This window comes from Fulmarus glacialis, unplaced genomic scaffold, assembly GCF_000690835.1.
Source record: "Fulmarus glacialis isolate BGI_N327 unplaced genomic scaffold, ASM69083v1 scaffold2816, whole genome shotgun sequence".
In the NCBI taxonomy this organism is placed as follows: Eukaryota; Metazoa; Chordata; class Aves; order Procellariiformes; family Procellariidae; genus Fulmarus; species Fulmarus glacialis.
The window spans coordinates 96459-112256 of record NW_009217348.1 but is presented as its reverse complement, the minus strand read 5'-3'; the positions used below and the strand labels follow the sequence as shown (position 1 = coordinate 112256).

The following is a 15798-nucleotide window of genomic DNA, read 5'->3' as shown; positions in this document are numbered from 1 at the left end:
ATTCTATGATTCTATGATTCTATATTATATCTATATTTATACAGCCTATTCTACCTAATTCACTGCACAAACATGCAGCACTGTAAGTAGATAGCAAACAGATGGAATGATAAGATTCATTCTGATATGTATCATATCTGAAATCCTTTCCATTAGCTGCACTGCTGTTCTGACAGTAATGGGACTTTCTTCTCCCTTTTTATGTCATGGTTGGTTAATCGGTAAGAGAGTTAGCAGTAATGCAAAATTTCAGAGGCATACAGAGACCACCTATTACAGGCAACAGAGCTTTCATGGGGGCCTTTCTGCCCTGACTGTATAGAGAGCTAATTTGCTCAGAGTTACCCTGAGTCTAGATATCACAATTCTTGGAGAACTAGATTAGGCACCTACATAGTAGGCAGAATGATTATGGTCCATGATCCCTAACTGCAGGACTTAGAGTATGATGCTTCAGATTGCTCCCCTTCCACACCAAGTTACACTTACCAAAAAAATAGCTTATATCTCTGCAAAAATGAGGTTATCATCAGACAGAAATCTAATAAGTGCAGTCTATAAGACTAACAAGAAAGAGGTGATGATATGCATATTTTTATTAAGCTGGGCTGTGCCTTCACTATATTGAGTCATAGAATTTTCTGTTCAGGAAAAACTGGTTAGGATGGTTGTGTGACGAGGGGTAATGTATAAAAGTACCCTCAGAATAACCAAAAGCAGGAAAAAAGTCCCAAATAAAACTGATAATGTTAGTTATATGTGAATGTCTTGTTCTTCACAGTTTTCAAATGGAAGGGTTGTACTTATTCTTGGGTGTAAATCATGGATGTTAACAGAAGCTGCATATACATCAGCAATGAAATAACACTTGTATTTTTTATGTAGGCCTTGTTTATCTTTCACTGTTTCAGAAGTTCTTAATCAATTTGTTTTAGTACTGCATTGCATTTTCTTCAACTCACTAGACTGGCCATCAAAAGACATCAAAACATACTAGTAAATAATAATCATTTTAAAATGTTTCATTCCTAAAATAATTTCCCTAGTGATCATCTGAGATCTCCTTCATTATTACTCCACAGGCATTGATCCTTGTTAACAACAAAATCAGCAAAATAAGCCCGTTAGCTTTTGCTCCTCTGAAGAAACTGGAAAGACTTTACCTGTCCAAGAACAACCTGAAGGAACTCCCAGAAAACATGCCGAAGTCTCTTCAGGAGATACGGGCTCATGAGAATGAGATCTCCAAGTTGAGGAAAGCTGTCTTTAACGGACTGAATCAAGTGATTGTCTTAGGTACGAGCATGAAAAATTATAACAAAATCAACTCAGTGTTTTTTCAAGATGTTGTTTTTAGTTCAGTGATTTTATGTAGAAAGCCAAGAAATGCTCCAATAAATTGTACCTCCAAATTAGCTTTGATCTGAAGGATATACGTATCTACACTGCAGCACAGCTCACAACAATGTTTTGTTGGCAGAACTAGGCACCAATCCAATCAAGAGTTCAGGCATTGAAAACGGGGCTTTTCAGGGGATGAAGAGGCTCTCCTATATCCGTATTGCAGACACCAACATTACTAGCATCCCAAAAGGTAAGAAATTCAATTAATATTTCAGAGATTTGCACAGGTATAATATAGTGACTTCTAGTCAGCGGGACAAAAATGATTATGGAAGTCTTTTGAGTCAGTCCTTAGAGTATCCATTACTTGACTACTTCATTTTTTTGTCAACTGACTTTTACTGGTTTGGAAAATTTTGTTTTTCTATTATGAGAAGCTCCACAAGAGATGCGCTGTCAAAAGTAAACCATTTTATGTTATTTTGCTTTTCTTGTCTCATAGCTGAAATATAAGGTGGAAGAATGTTTTCACCCTCCTACCCTGGTTGGTGAGCCTGATCAACATTACACAGATGTAAACTCATGTAGAATTAGCTGAAGTTCTACAAGCATAAAATCAACCCTCCACAAGTCTGTGGGTTTGAAGCCAAAAATATTGTTCCTATACAAAACAGAAATATCTACTATTTTTAAAAGTACTTCATTGTAAACTGCTACAAAATAAGAACAACTTCAATATAACCTATTAAAAACCAAACCAAAACAAAACAAAACAAACCAGAATGGTTCCAATTCAGAGGAAATTATATTCAATTTATTCATACTTCAGCCAGCAGATTGTTTTGAAATAGCTGAAAACTTTTTGAAAGTTAATACTAGTCGTTATTTGTTTATTCCCACATTTCCTGTTTTGGATGTTCCTTTGAGGGACCTCAGATAGTTAAAATATTTGGTTCCAATTTTTTTTCCTGATAAACAGAATTTGCAAACTAGTACATGCCCTACCTAAAATAACATTAAAATTATTTTACCTCATCTTTGTAATCTCATTTTCTGCTGCTGTTATTTTTTAAATATCCAGGTGCCAAATGTTTGTAGATTTATGTATATGGATAGTCTGGCTAAAATGAAGGCTCTTTCTCTTACACTATTATATATGTCCTATTTACATAATCACGAAGGCTAGAATTCATATCTGAGAAGAATTTCATTTAGCTATTTTTTAAGAATTAACTGTTCTATGATGACCTTAGGAGCTTGTTCTTATTTCATACCAAATAAATTGTTACTAGTTGTTTTCAGTTTCCCTGATTGTGAAAGTTCTTTGTTTCATTCAGTGAATTGTTTTTGGCCATATCTAGTAAAAATCTTTTTGTTACTGTAAAAGAACCTCAGTTCTTTAAAGGACACAAATCCTTTAAAAAAGATAATATTCCAGTTTTATGAAAACAAATTTGATGGTTCTCTCTTTCAGGCCTTCCCCCATCCCTTACTGAACTTCATCTTGATGGCAACAAAATCAGCAAAATTGATGCTGAAGGTCTGTCTGGACTCACCAACTTGGCAAAGTAAGAATTCATTTATTCTTTTCACATAAAATATTAGTTGAGATTGTAACCACCACACACCCAATTAGAAAACATCATTCTGGGCTTTATGAGCATTATCGTCATTGAAGCAGTACATAACTTAGCAGGAAAAGCTTCTAAGGACTTGTGTACTGACTTAAGAGAACAAAACACTTTTTTTTTTCCCTAACAACACTTTCCAGCTGTTTTCAATTATGAGTGATGTATGCCCAAGACAACTGTTTCTTTGATTTAAAAAAAAAGAAAGAAAGATAAAGGGAGCAATTAGATTTTTTAACTGTCATGCTTCTTTCATGGTATTTCCATATTTGGTTTATGCAGTTTTCTTGGGACACTGCATTGCTCATGCAATTTGCCCTGGAAACTGAGGAAAAAAGCACATGGGAACCAAAACTGCTTGCAACAGTGTTTCCCTTGTTTCTCAAGAAAGGCAAGTCTGCAATGAGTCCAGGAACATGACCAAAAAAAAAAAAAAAAAAAAAAAAATCATACTATATAAATGAAAAAGTGTCATTTTTTTCAGAGTGATTGTACTTTGCTGATCTGTGAATATGTTGTTGAATAAGTTTCTCTAACTGTAGGAAAATGTAAGGAGAATTCCTAACAAGCAGTTTTAGACATACAGAATTATTTGTGAATTAGTTCACATTAGATAACATGCTAAAATAGTAAAACGGGCCTTTACTACAAGGTATTTTAATACTATGATACTTTAAAACTTTTGTATGAAAATAAAAGTGTAATTGACCTAAAAGACCTTTAATCAGATTACTGGATCTAATTCCTGGATCTTCATCTTAATCATTCTGCTTGTCATAATGAAGGCAGAAAACAGAAATCAAAGAAAGATTGCTGAGCAACAGGAGTTAAGTTTATCACTGTTTATAGTCGCTTGGACAGCAATTTAGTGCAATGAAGTATATAGTAACTTAACACATATTTCAAATCTGCCAATTCCAAGTGATAAAGCTTACAACAGCTTTCTAGAGCTTGTAAAATAAGACATTTCAACTCATATTTGGTGCTCTTATTTGATCACAGATTCATCCCTGCTCAAATAAAAGTCTGCTCCTGGATTTTAATGCAAAAAATAAAAATGCCATAATTATGGGTTATGAAGCAGTTACTGTTTATGATAAAGGCTTACTATAAAATGTAACATCCTCCAGAGAAATGATAAAGAAAACTTCCCAAACCAAAACAACATCATAATTACTCAAGTAGAGAGTAATTCACTTCACTGGAGGAGGGAGGTGTGGGGTGTGTCAGCTGCCCTGCAGATGACAGAGTTTTTCTGCTTTTTCACATTCACACTTGGAAAACACTATGGGCAACATCACATGAACAATATTGTTGGAAGTCCTTCTTAAGACATAAAGTTTTATGCAGCAAGGTCTGATGGACTACTAAAAATATCTAACCTTGGGCTGCTTCTATTGTGGCTGTACTGTATGGAGAAACATAACATCTGTTGATCATGGTGTGGATATGTGGAGCTGCTCAGAGCAGGCACCAAGTTTTAAACAGGTCTCTGGCCTGTGCTTAAGCAGGCAACCTAAGCATAGTCAGAAATCCTCTTTTGCAATGTTGAAAAGTAAGGCAGGATACAGATTGGCGAAAAAGAAGCGCAGACCACTCTCCTCCTGGATCATATCAACTCATGCTCAACAGTCTAATTACTGCCCTAAAGCACAGTTAGACTTTGAGAAACAAGTCATTTTTCTGACTGTGTTAAGGTGTTTTGAACTGTAAAATGTTCCACACAAGAGCTCGGTGTAGATCTACTGCTCATTCTCTTTTGAATTCTTGAGTTCTAGCAGACTGCCAATATTTGCCCTTTTTGTGTGTTTGTTTTCCCTGTAAAATTACTCTTAAGACTTTCAAAAGTCTTCATATAGTGCTGCAATGTCAAAAAAATAATTTCATGAATGTAAACCGAACAAAAACTTTGCTGGTTACATGCAGGAATGAGGTCCACAGGAGGATATACACATTACACAACTGGCGTTACTAATGTCTATATCCTATTAAAGTTTACTGAAAAGATCTAGCTCCATACAGTGGAAGTTGCATCAAGCCCAGAATAGCGATGATGTTGAGCAGCACGAAGTTTGTTAAAAAAAAGTGGAAATGGGCCAGCAGGGATGTTGGAGACAAAAGAAGGTGAAAAAAAGATGTGCTTTTGATGGTGCTCTCCAACGATTTAGAACACTCTGACTAGATCACCTAAAACACTGGAAAAATGTTACCTATTCACTAATATAAAAGGAAGTAATATGTCAATATATTAAGCAAGAGTGATTTTTCAAATTCTTCCTTTTTTTTTCCCATGGGAAAAAGAAGAGAGATGAAGACTATATTCTTTCCTAACACTCTTAATCACCCTGTATTTTACGCACTAATATTGACTTATTTCGTTTGTAAACATAGCCCCAAGTGACTGAGAGTTTGTTTGTAACACATTTAGATGAGATGTAATTACATATAATTTCACTGCTTGTGGGAGTTAGATCCACTTTTCTACAGACTCCTCCAATTTTACTCTTTCCCTAAAAGACTTTCCCTGCATGAGCTAATGCAGAGTTGGATCTTTTCCATCCCTATGATGTGTAAAGGGGTTACTTTTGCTTCAACAGACCAATATCAAAGTCAGACCTGCTTTTTTTCATGCTGGTCTTCCTAGGTGTGACACATCGTGTAGACCTGCATATGTAGTAAGCATATATTTGGATATGTGTCAACCAAAAATTTACAGCCTTCTGCCAAAATATTTTTTTTTTTTCCCAATCCTTTTAAAGGCATTCATTATGAGCACCCATCACTGAAGTCCTTTGTAGACATTCTGTAGATCTTCAGACCAAATTGCTCTGTAGGATCAAATTCCCCAAGCTTTCTTAAATCTTGATGTACTCTACTCAAAAGAAATTTTGTTCTAATAACTTTTAAATGAAAATTCTTCCTGACCAAATTCTAGCAAAGATATGGGATACTGATTTCTGAGTAAAATAAATCCCTGTTGATGTCAGTGGAAATCTCATTAAGCATTCCTTTGTCATTTAATAGTTTGACAACATTGTAGTGTTTAAATGAGTATGATATGACTATTTGTATTATATATATTACTAGTTAACAAGATCTTTCTTTGACTGTTTATTTTTAAAAGGAAAATTATAAAATGCGCTTCCATTCTTGGACAACATTATTTCTGGAAACATCTCTGCCATAAAGATCAAATAAGAATTTTTAGTTCTGTAATTTTATATTGGGTCCAGATTCTGACTTTTGAAGCTGACACAAGCCACAAAGAATTACAGATAGTAGATTACCATGAATAAGACTTCCTTTAAAAGTACTCATCCATCGCAAATAATTTTATCACAAGGATTCTAATTACCTCTATTAAATTATTCAATTAATCAATTAATATATTAATATCTTAATAAATTCTTCAATTCTTCTTCTTCTTCAGTTATTAATAAATCTCAGAGTATTTTTTCCCTCAAAATTAAAAAAGATTGCTTAAAGAACAAAGATAAAGCAAACTAGATGAAATAGGTTTAGCATTCATAGAAATAATTTTCTCAAAGGACAACACTCTGATGAGAACTCCTGCAGAATTACCACTGAATTTCTTACTGCAACGCAGAGCATTGTAACTTATGAAAATCTCTTGAAAAAATTCTGTAGTTTGGTAATTGCAAACCAAAATAGTATTAACACAGAAATAGATAGGACCAGATTTTCCAAACTGGACATAAATTGTGCTAGTAAACCCAGAATGTGGATGTATAAAGCAGGAAGGATGATTTTGTGATGAAAGCTCTGGACTGGAACCTAGGAGAAATTTGTATGTTTGCTGAACAGATCATTATGTATGACTCAGCTCCTGTTTCCAGTCTGTAACATGTCTCTAACTACATAAGTATCTTAGAAGGATGTGGTGAAGGTTTAAACTTAACAGTTCTGGTCACCCTGGGTTATGCGGTTTGTCAAAGAAAGTTACAGCCAGTGCTCCTAAAGTCATGCAAGAAACTCTTATTCAGCTTTTAAAGCAACACTGGTGTCTATGGAGGTACATAGTACATATTTAGAGTGGGATTAAGCATATAGCTCATGAAAGTATGCAGTGCCATGGGCACAAGTTGAATGATATCATAATAATTATGATATTTCACATCAGATGTCAAACTTATTTAAATATGTTTAACTAAACTAGTTCTGCATGGTGACTTTGTACCTCGTGCATAGTTCTGAAAATTAGCCTGGTCTGTTCTACAACAGTAGTGTAGAGAAATAATCAACCCAAGAAAGATGCTTATGTGGGCAAGTTTAACATATTTTTTGTTTGTTTTTTTTTCAGATTGGGCCTCAGCTTCAACAGTATTTCTTCAGTTGAAAATGGCTCTCTTAACAATGTACCTCATCTGAGAGAGCTCCATTTGAACAACAATGAACTTGTCAGAGTACCTGGTGGGCTGGGTGAACACAAATATATCCAGGTAAAGTTTATCATACTGCCTCAGAGAGCAATAGTTGAAAGATTCTGAATGGTATTTGTGTAGTTATTCAGTCTTGAACAAAAACATATACAGTATTTGTGCAAAAGGTAACTTGATGCAAGTTTCATAAACTGTTGAATAGCCATGGAAAAGTTGCATACAACAGGAAGACTCTTATTCTGATTTTTGTGTGGATGTGGCTATGGAAGTGTATAGATCTGGAGGTGTGCTTTTGTTATCTCTGTGTGTCTGAGGGGACACAATAAATATGGGATTATTTGCGTACTTTGATTTCCTCTTTACTCAAAAAACGCTTTCAAAGAACATTTCTTCTGTTGGATTTTTTTCAATTCTACTTAGTGACATTTTGCAACTTTTCCCAAGAACCTTCCCTCTTTGGTATCTCACAAAGCTGTGCCTTCAGGAGGGCAAAGACGCAATATGCATTTTTCATCAGCAGTATTTTTGAGGTCTGTGTGGCTGGATAGCTAGAAATATGGCCTCTTGGAACCAATTAAAATCTGTCTTCACTTGGACTAAGATTTTACGGGAAAGAAAGCTCCCAAAGAATGAAGACTCCCAAATGTAAATCACTGCTTTCATGTAGCTTGGGAAAATTAATCAGAAATGGTGACTCTGGAGCAAAGTAATATTCATCAGCTATTTTAAATCATCATTAGTGATTACTTTGGCTCTGAGTCCTGTACAGTTGCACTCATGAGAGTGAAAGCACTAGAGCTGGGGAGAAACCAATTAGCACCAAATACGTTCTTTATATACAGCACATGCTTCTGAACCACAGCACTGTATTAATAATTCCACATCTTTGACTCCTTTGCTGTAACTTTGGTTACAGCATGATCATATGATAGTAATGTTATCAGATTGCCTTGCACAGTTTCTGCTCTTTCTGTAGAAATTATTTCTAATTGGGTATACTCTAGGTATTTCAAAAGGTAAGCAGAATCAAGCATTTGTTTCGAAAAAAGGATATATTTTTACTCTGTTTGACATTGCACAATACATACCAAGTATTTGACATCAAATAATTTATCTTATTTGCCACGGTAGCTCTATGTCCCACTTCTGTACTTCTATGCTTTTCAGGTGGTCTATCTTCATAACAACAAAATTGCTTCAATTGGTATCAACGACTTCTGCCCTCTTGGCTACAACACCAAAAAGGCTAGCTATTCCGGTGTGAGCCTCTTCAGCAACCCTGTGCAGTACTGGGAAATCCAGCCCTCTGCTTTCCGATGCATCCATGAACGTTCTGCAGTACAGATTGGAAATTACAAATAGATGTCTAAAGATGGGGTTTGGTTGTGTTTCAGCTAAAGTACCTGTTGTAATAGGCCTGTTCAAAAAATTGTTGCTAACAATTAATGCCAAATACCAGAAACTTCACTTTAAAGTGGAGATGATCCATTGATGTAGAATAAATGAATCATTACAGATGTACAAGATCAAGCATACCATCAAAAAGAATTGCTGACTGTGCTTTAAACTGACTTATTTCAGCCTTCTTTTCCAGCATGCTTTCTGTGGTATTTTTCAGTTTGCTGAATGCTACAGGTTTTCAGATTCCACTGTATATGAGATTCGGAGTAAATATTTGTCAAGCTATGATATTAAAAAAAAAAAAAATAGTGATTGAGGTTATTTTTATAGCCACATGCAAAAAAAAATAGTAGAGGGAAAAAAGACTCTCAAATCGTCTTGAGACTTGAGAAGGTGAGAGTTACCTCCTTTAAATTTATTTCAAGCCCTGGAGGTTTAAAAATATCCACTATAACACTAAGCTAATTCTGAATGTATCTGTTTAGCAGAGGCAAATAAAGTTGTTGCTAATGTCATTATTTTGGGAAAAAATAAAATAAATTCATATTGTACACGTAGTTCTTTAAAGTTTGCCATTCTTCTAGAGCAATGCTATTCGGGATTAACCTAACATAATCCTATTGAACAAAATAATTGAGTAGTCTGCAGTACAAAACCTGTAACCTATGTCTGGAGCTCAATGACTAAATTTCTTTAAGGCAAATCCCTCTCACCTTGGTCACAAGTGTGGTTTTAATGACTTCAGCGAGACTGCCTTGCAGAGCATGGTATTAGGGTTTAGTCATTGGTATCAATCCATGTATATATCTAAACCAAAAATAATAGCAGTTCACTGTTCACTTGTTCTGCATTGTACATTTGTCAACATCCTTTACTGTTTTTGTTTTTTAAACGATTTTTTAATTGTCAAGTAGAGATATGCAGGCTCCCCATCTGATGAATTTGTGAAATTTGTGAAAAGCAAAATCATAAGTATAGCGAAATATGAAGTGAAATAACTGCAAGGCCTAGCTGGACATTGCTGGGACATCCTTCGTAGAAGTATCTTCTTAGAGTGATTTGAAGCCCTCTGCAAATTGGGATTCTTCAACCCAGACCAGTGGGTAGCAAGCACATCAAAGGTAGGCTGCACATTTCTACTGTCAATCTACAAAGCTAAACATATACTCAATAAAAATGTCACCTTAAAAGGATCTTCTGCAGCCTCTTAATACTCCAAGGTCAATCTCTCTAATTTGTAAAACTTATATGTCATTTATATTAAAGACTAATGTAATACAGGCAAACTCCAAAGTGTTTGTCTTTATTTTCTGTTTTGATAACATAATATAGTGTGTCAGATCTTTAATTATGATTAAGTCTTGAAAATTTAACATCTTTGGCATGGCGATAGCCAAAGAACAAGTTGTGTGAAATTGTCTTGCCTCAAGAAACTTTTTCATGCCTAACACTCATAGGTATTTTTTTAGAAAATGAATACATTCTCTTTACAGCTGTCATTTATTCAGGTAGTAAATAGTTGGAAACTATTATGAATCACTAAAGCCATTACACAGAAAAAGAGTGTTTGCACTCTTGTTAGCTATCTTCTTCATAAGTAGCCGATGATTTCCCTCATTTGCATTCGTGTTTTCTTCTGGGTTTCATATTTTCTGAGTGTTATTTTTAAATAAAACTAACAATACATGATATCCTTGTGTCACTGGAGGGAAAACCCTCCAGAAAATCAGCAGTTAGACTTTTTCCATTTGGTTTTTGCTTGGATATCTGCTATTATTCAGAGAGTGACTTCATGCAGAAAGCTAAGCACTAGCATTTCAATAGAGAACAAAGGCATTGTATTAGCTTGAACAACTCCACAGGGTTTGTATGTACATGGTTCAAATTAGCAGAGACAAATACAACTTACAGGAAGAGATTTATACAATATATAATAACAATTACGTATTACATAAAACTTCATGTAAACATAAACACAAATTTCCTATTTCTCCCTCCATGGCTTTAAAATCTCTCCATAGTCAGGCTTTTCTTTTAAACCAGAAGCAACTTTAAGTCCAAAGAAAGATATCTGAGCCTGGTCCTCCTCTGTAATACCCATGTCCTAGGCCAAGCTTGCTGCCCTCTGTGCTAAAGCATAAGCTGTTCCTCATAAAATACATTCTCCGCTAACAACCAAGGGCTGCAAACATAACAGGACTTTCCTGATTCCCAGTCCTTCACAATAAAACACAATAAACAAATCCTATAACATGAGACTTCAGCAAGATCATGACAAATTCAAAAGGTAAACACACTGTTGGTTTTCCATAAATTGTGCAGCCATACCTACAATGTCTGACTGACGGGACCCTATCCACACACAGCATCTGCAAAGACTTCAAAGCAGCGGGAATCCCAATGCTTTTAAAACTGCTTTTCATATAAATACAGAACAGATGGCTCTTCCACTTAAAAACAAAACAAAAAAGAAAGAAAGAAAGAAAGAAAAAGAAAGAAAGAAGAAAAGAACAAACCCAAACAAACCATAAGCAGTTGGACGGAAAGAATTACAAGAGTTAAAGTAGAAAGCCTTTAGGCCCAAAATTGCGTCTCTGATCACTCCATAAAGTATGAAGACGGCAAACAGTCACAACTGTAGGACTCAAACATATAAAGGAATAAAACCCTTATTTCCTGGCACAGCCCAGGCACCTTATCTTATCCCTTCCTGCATCCTTGGGCCACAGAGGGGTCACTGGAGGTAAGGGTGTGACCGTCTCTCGAGTGTGAGAATAGACCCTCCTAGGGAGCCTGAAACAAAACATATCCTAATAATCGGAAAACTCAGGCTGGTGGAAACAAGAGATTTGAATGAATGTGTGTGAATGAAAAGGTGTAGTGACAGATCTTCAGCTGCAAGAATAATGGAAGTATCTAACTGACATACAGAGGCTTTTTATTTCTTCCACCTAATATAAAATTATAAAAAATCTAGTTGCACTTGCTTGCCTTTGCTTTTAGACCCACTTTTCTAATAATATTTTTAAAATTCTATCTTTCTGTGATAAAGAAGACATAATAAGAAAATTAGAGACAACAGTGTATTTTCTGCCATCTTAAATTAATAATGCCTATGATTCATCACACTACTTAGGAACAGGCCTGAGTAAACATTTGGACTTTCCGTTTTCTTATTTAAAGAGCTTTTCAGAATTATGGCCAAAATTTTGATATCTAAATGTATAATTTTTCCCCTAGTCACGAACCTTATTGAAGCGTTAATTAAAGTCCCTGTAAGAGATTTTTAACTAAACAAAATAGTCCTTTCTGTTTTCTATTGCATTGACTAAATGAATTGGAAATGAAAATGGTGTCTTGAAGAAGTGATGCTTCTTTAAGTTTTTACTGCAGTTTGATGGCTATACTGTAAACTTACTCTTTTGCTTTTGTAATATCCTTTCCACTTTTTTTTTCTTTTTTTAATTAATGATATCCCTCAGGTTTAGGCTTTCCAAAAGTAGATACACATTTTTTGTTAGCAAAACTGTATATTGCTAAAGAATGTTATTTTTCAAAACCTGACTATTAGCCCCTTCATATATGCTTGTCTTTTAAGGCCAGAAGAAAGCTGGCTAGTTTCTCCTAAAGTGCACCAGGTTATGGACAGTCATCATATACTTGATTGCTGATGTATAAATGACATCAAATCTAATTTCATTTCCAGGATAGGATCAAGTCTTAAATCCCTGGCATCAATGTGCTGTTCTGCTTTCCAGGCCTATAGATTTTTTTCAGTTCCCTCCACAAACTGCTTCTCAAATCCTCTAAACACAATGTCTGGCAACAGCTCTTTGGCCCATAACCTATTTTTTTGACCTACTAGTGAACCACTCTGTTATAATCTCTTTCTGGTTATGTTTGTTACTTTTTTTTAAACAGATAGTATTATCTACCTCACAGTCATACATACAAATTAACAGAAATCTGAGAAATTGCTTTTGTTCGATGCAAGCATTAATTTCATGCATTTATAATATCATATGCAAAATAACTAGAAAAGATTACAAAAGACTTTCTGATCCCACCACTACTCTGAAGTGCCATCTAGTGTCACTGAGGGACAGTAACAAAGTTACTGTTCACTAATTGTGAAAACCAGGAGGAAAGATGTTTATAAGGCTTTATGAAAAGAGGCTCTACAAATTCACATGCTTACTCTGCTGTTTCACTTTTTTCTTTTTTCTTTTTTTTTTTTCTTTTAAGTCAGAGTGCATAGCTGTGAAATCAATAGCTTTTTTTGCACGTCCACAGTCAAATATTCTTGTTTTGCACGTGGATGTGGTTTTGCTCATCCTCTCTGAATGTACACATTGCTCTGAAGTCAGTTTTGCTACAGGGACTGGCCCATGTTTCTGTAATTTTTTTTCAAAAGAGATGGCCTTATTTTCCATGGTCATTATCAAGCTATTGCTAGGTGGTTGAGTTATTTTCCATTCCAAATTTTAAACCACCAAAGGGGTTTAGTTGGTGCTAATTTAGTTGGAATTGGTTTATTCAATAAAAAGAAAAAGAAATTAAGGAGCATGTTAGTAACAAGTTTGCACATCACTGAAGGGGAAACACGGGCTGTGAGATGTTCGATATTAAGTGCATCATCTTCAAACTGGAATAGTAGAACTAAAAATAGTTCATAAATTTTAGAATAAAACATTACCCTAACAGTGCTCCAGCAGCTCCAGCTGCAATAGAACAAAGCATCTGTGCATCTCTTGAAAAGGCACAAAAACTGTTTCAGTGTCTGAATTAAACTCAACACAAACACTCAAACAGCTAGATTTATCAATGGATACATTTAAAGTGACATAAAACAGTCTTTGGTCTCCTGCCCTGTTTCCTGCTCTGGAAGTTCAGTGCTTTCAGTGTACCATAAGTGCCTGAGGACCAGTCTGGATGCAGGCAATACGGAGGGCTGTTTACCCTGCCTGTTAAGCTCCACACTTTCCTTTCTGAGATACAAAGATGTGGTTTCTCCAAAACTGCTTTGTCAGGCTGTTCTCTTACTCAGTGTGTACATTTTGTCACTTGAAAGCTTTGGAGATTACCTCTATGTGGGTGTCTTAAGTCAGCAGACCAGAAGAATGTTAATGCTCTGTTAGTGTCTGGTTAAACTGGGGCTTAAATCTGTGGGAGAAAGAATGGACAAAACTATGAAAAATGGTATTGTTTTAATCATATATATATATGCACACATCTTTTCAGATTATAACACAATATTGAAAAAAAAAGAAATAAAGAGAACTAATAACAAAATCAGAGAATCTGCAGTGAATCTTCCAGAGAAGCAGTGATGATCATGTTTCTGAATCCACAGGTATGGCTGCAGCAAGCAACACAGTGAAGAATTTTTTGGAAAATAGCAAACATTATAGGCTTTGCATCTGCAAACATTTGCCCACATGAATAGTTCCACTGTTTTCAGTCAGAGGAACGGAAAGCTACAGATGGGCACTCAATTTTGAAGGGAAATTCAACAAAAGATGCCATCCACTGTCTAAATACAAAAGGCAGTTTTTCAACAAACAAACAAAAAACTGTCTAAACCACCTCCATCCAGAAAAGTTTCATCCAAAGAATTATCCCAGGTACTGTCTTTGGCTCACACCCAGATGGAGAAAAGGCAAATACTTGCAAATTTTGATTTCTGGTGACAAATGGCATGATATTTTGCTTATAGGAACAAATATTAATTGGTAATTTTTGTTGCTCCTAGCATTTGGCAGAATGGACAGTAGAATATGTACTGCTTTATTCTGTATAAATGGTTACAATTTACAAAACTTTCTATTTTCATATCTAACATGAAATCAAGCAAAATTCCAGGTTTTTTTTCCCCCAGCTCTTTATGTTATTGACTCAGCAGCATTGAAGTATATAATTTATGATAAATCATACTTACACTTTTTATTCATTTTCAACTAATATATTAAGCTGCATATTAAATTTGAATGAAAAAGCCTTAAGGATTTTGCTACTATTTTTGCAAACTTCAGGTTTGAACAAGTTACATTATTGCTTCCAGATGAAGACTTTAATTGAGATGAATTAGGCTAGTGCTTTTCCACACAGTAACTTTTTGAAAGTGTTCAAATCCCAATATAAAGGCATGGAAAATAGGGACCATGTGTCTGCTACTAAATGCATGTTAGAAAGCCCTTTCAACAGGAAAACTCAGAACCAATTAAGCTAATCATGTAGTATTCTGCTGATAAATCCTTTCATCTTTTAATTTCAAGGTATTGAATCTTTGCAGGAATCAAAAGATTATAAAGAATAAACAAAATTCCAGAATGCAGAAAAAAAAGGAATTTCAAAATGCATAAAATAATCTTGATGTGAAAGGCAGAATCATTCTAAATATTGCTAGACTATGTTAGAACTGAAATGTTTCAAAAGGCTTATTCACTTCTGAGAATAATCTTCAGAGGTTTGTCCATACACATCATTCTAATGTGGAAGGAGAAAGTGGGTATGTTGCAATGAAGTCTTGAAACAAAGCACTGTCTTTGAAGTGTTGGCTAACGGAGAGCAATTGAGAGATCCTAAACCTCAGGCAATTTAATATTTCATCATGCCATCACCAAAATTAAACAAAAAGATTAACCTTTTGGGTATTTTTTTTCACTTCTATCCCTTACCGCTCATTTCTAGCACCAAGTTCTTTAAAGACATGCCAATCATTTTTTATATATATAGTAGGAGACACTGCATGTGTAGGTTACAGGGAGATAGAGAAGATGATTGTGTGAATTTCTGTTCAACAGACACAGATAATTGGATGGTTATGGAAAAGAGTTAAATAGTTAGGCTCCTTACTGCTGTCAAAGGACTAAATTACTGTGAAATGGTAATATTTCCTTTGAAATTCCTTGTCAGAGGTCTGACCCACAAGATTGTTGTGTTCCCTACATCTTAGGCAGCGGGAATGTGTTCACACTGTGGAAAAATACAACTGCACAATGATTTTAGATTATTCTGCAGAGCTG

The 15798-nt window shown here is 35.1% G+C and overlaps 1 protein-coding gene across 1 annotated transcript; it reads left to right on the top strand.

The window, feature by feature from the left end:
• Nucleotides 1-1059: 1059 nt before the first annotated feature.
• On the top strand, nucleotides 1060-10060 carry DCN (decorin). Its single transcript, XM_009579622.1, has 5 exons — nucleotides 1060-1296; nucleotides 1481-1594; nucleotides 2819-2912; nucleotides 7294-7432; nucleotides 8540-10060. Exons 1-5 carry the CDS (start codon nucleotides 1200-1202, stop codon nucleotides 8732-8734), a joined length of 639 nt encoding a protein of 212 aa, XP_009577917.1. The 5' UTR covers nucleotides 1060-1199; the 3' UTR covers nucleotides 8735-10060.
• The last annotated feature ends 5738 nt before the right edge of the window (nucleotides 10061-15798 follow it).

What these genes read in the sequence shown, in the direction of transcription:
- DCN (XM_009579622.1), top strand. Translation starts at nt 1,200, where the DNA reads ATGCCGAAGTCTCTTCAGGAGATACGGGCTCATGAGAATGAGATCTCC. An exon ending in GAATCAAGTGATTGTCTTAG is followed by an intron (nt 1,297 to 1,480) that starts GTACGAGCATGA and finishes TTTTGTTGGCAG; the next exon opens with AACTAGGCACCAATCCAATC. An exon ending in GTGAACACAAATATATCCAG is followed by an intron (nt 7,433 to 8,539) that starts GTAAAGTTTATC and finishes TATGCTTTTCAG; the next exon opens with GTGGTCTATCTTCATAACAA.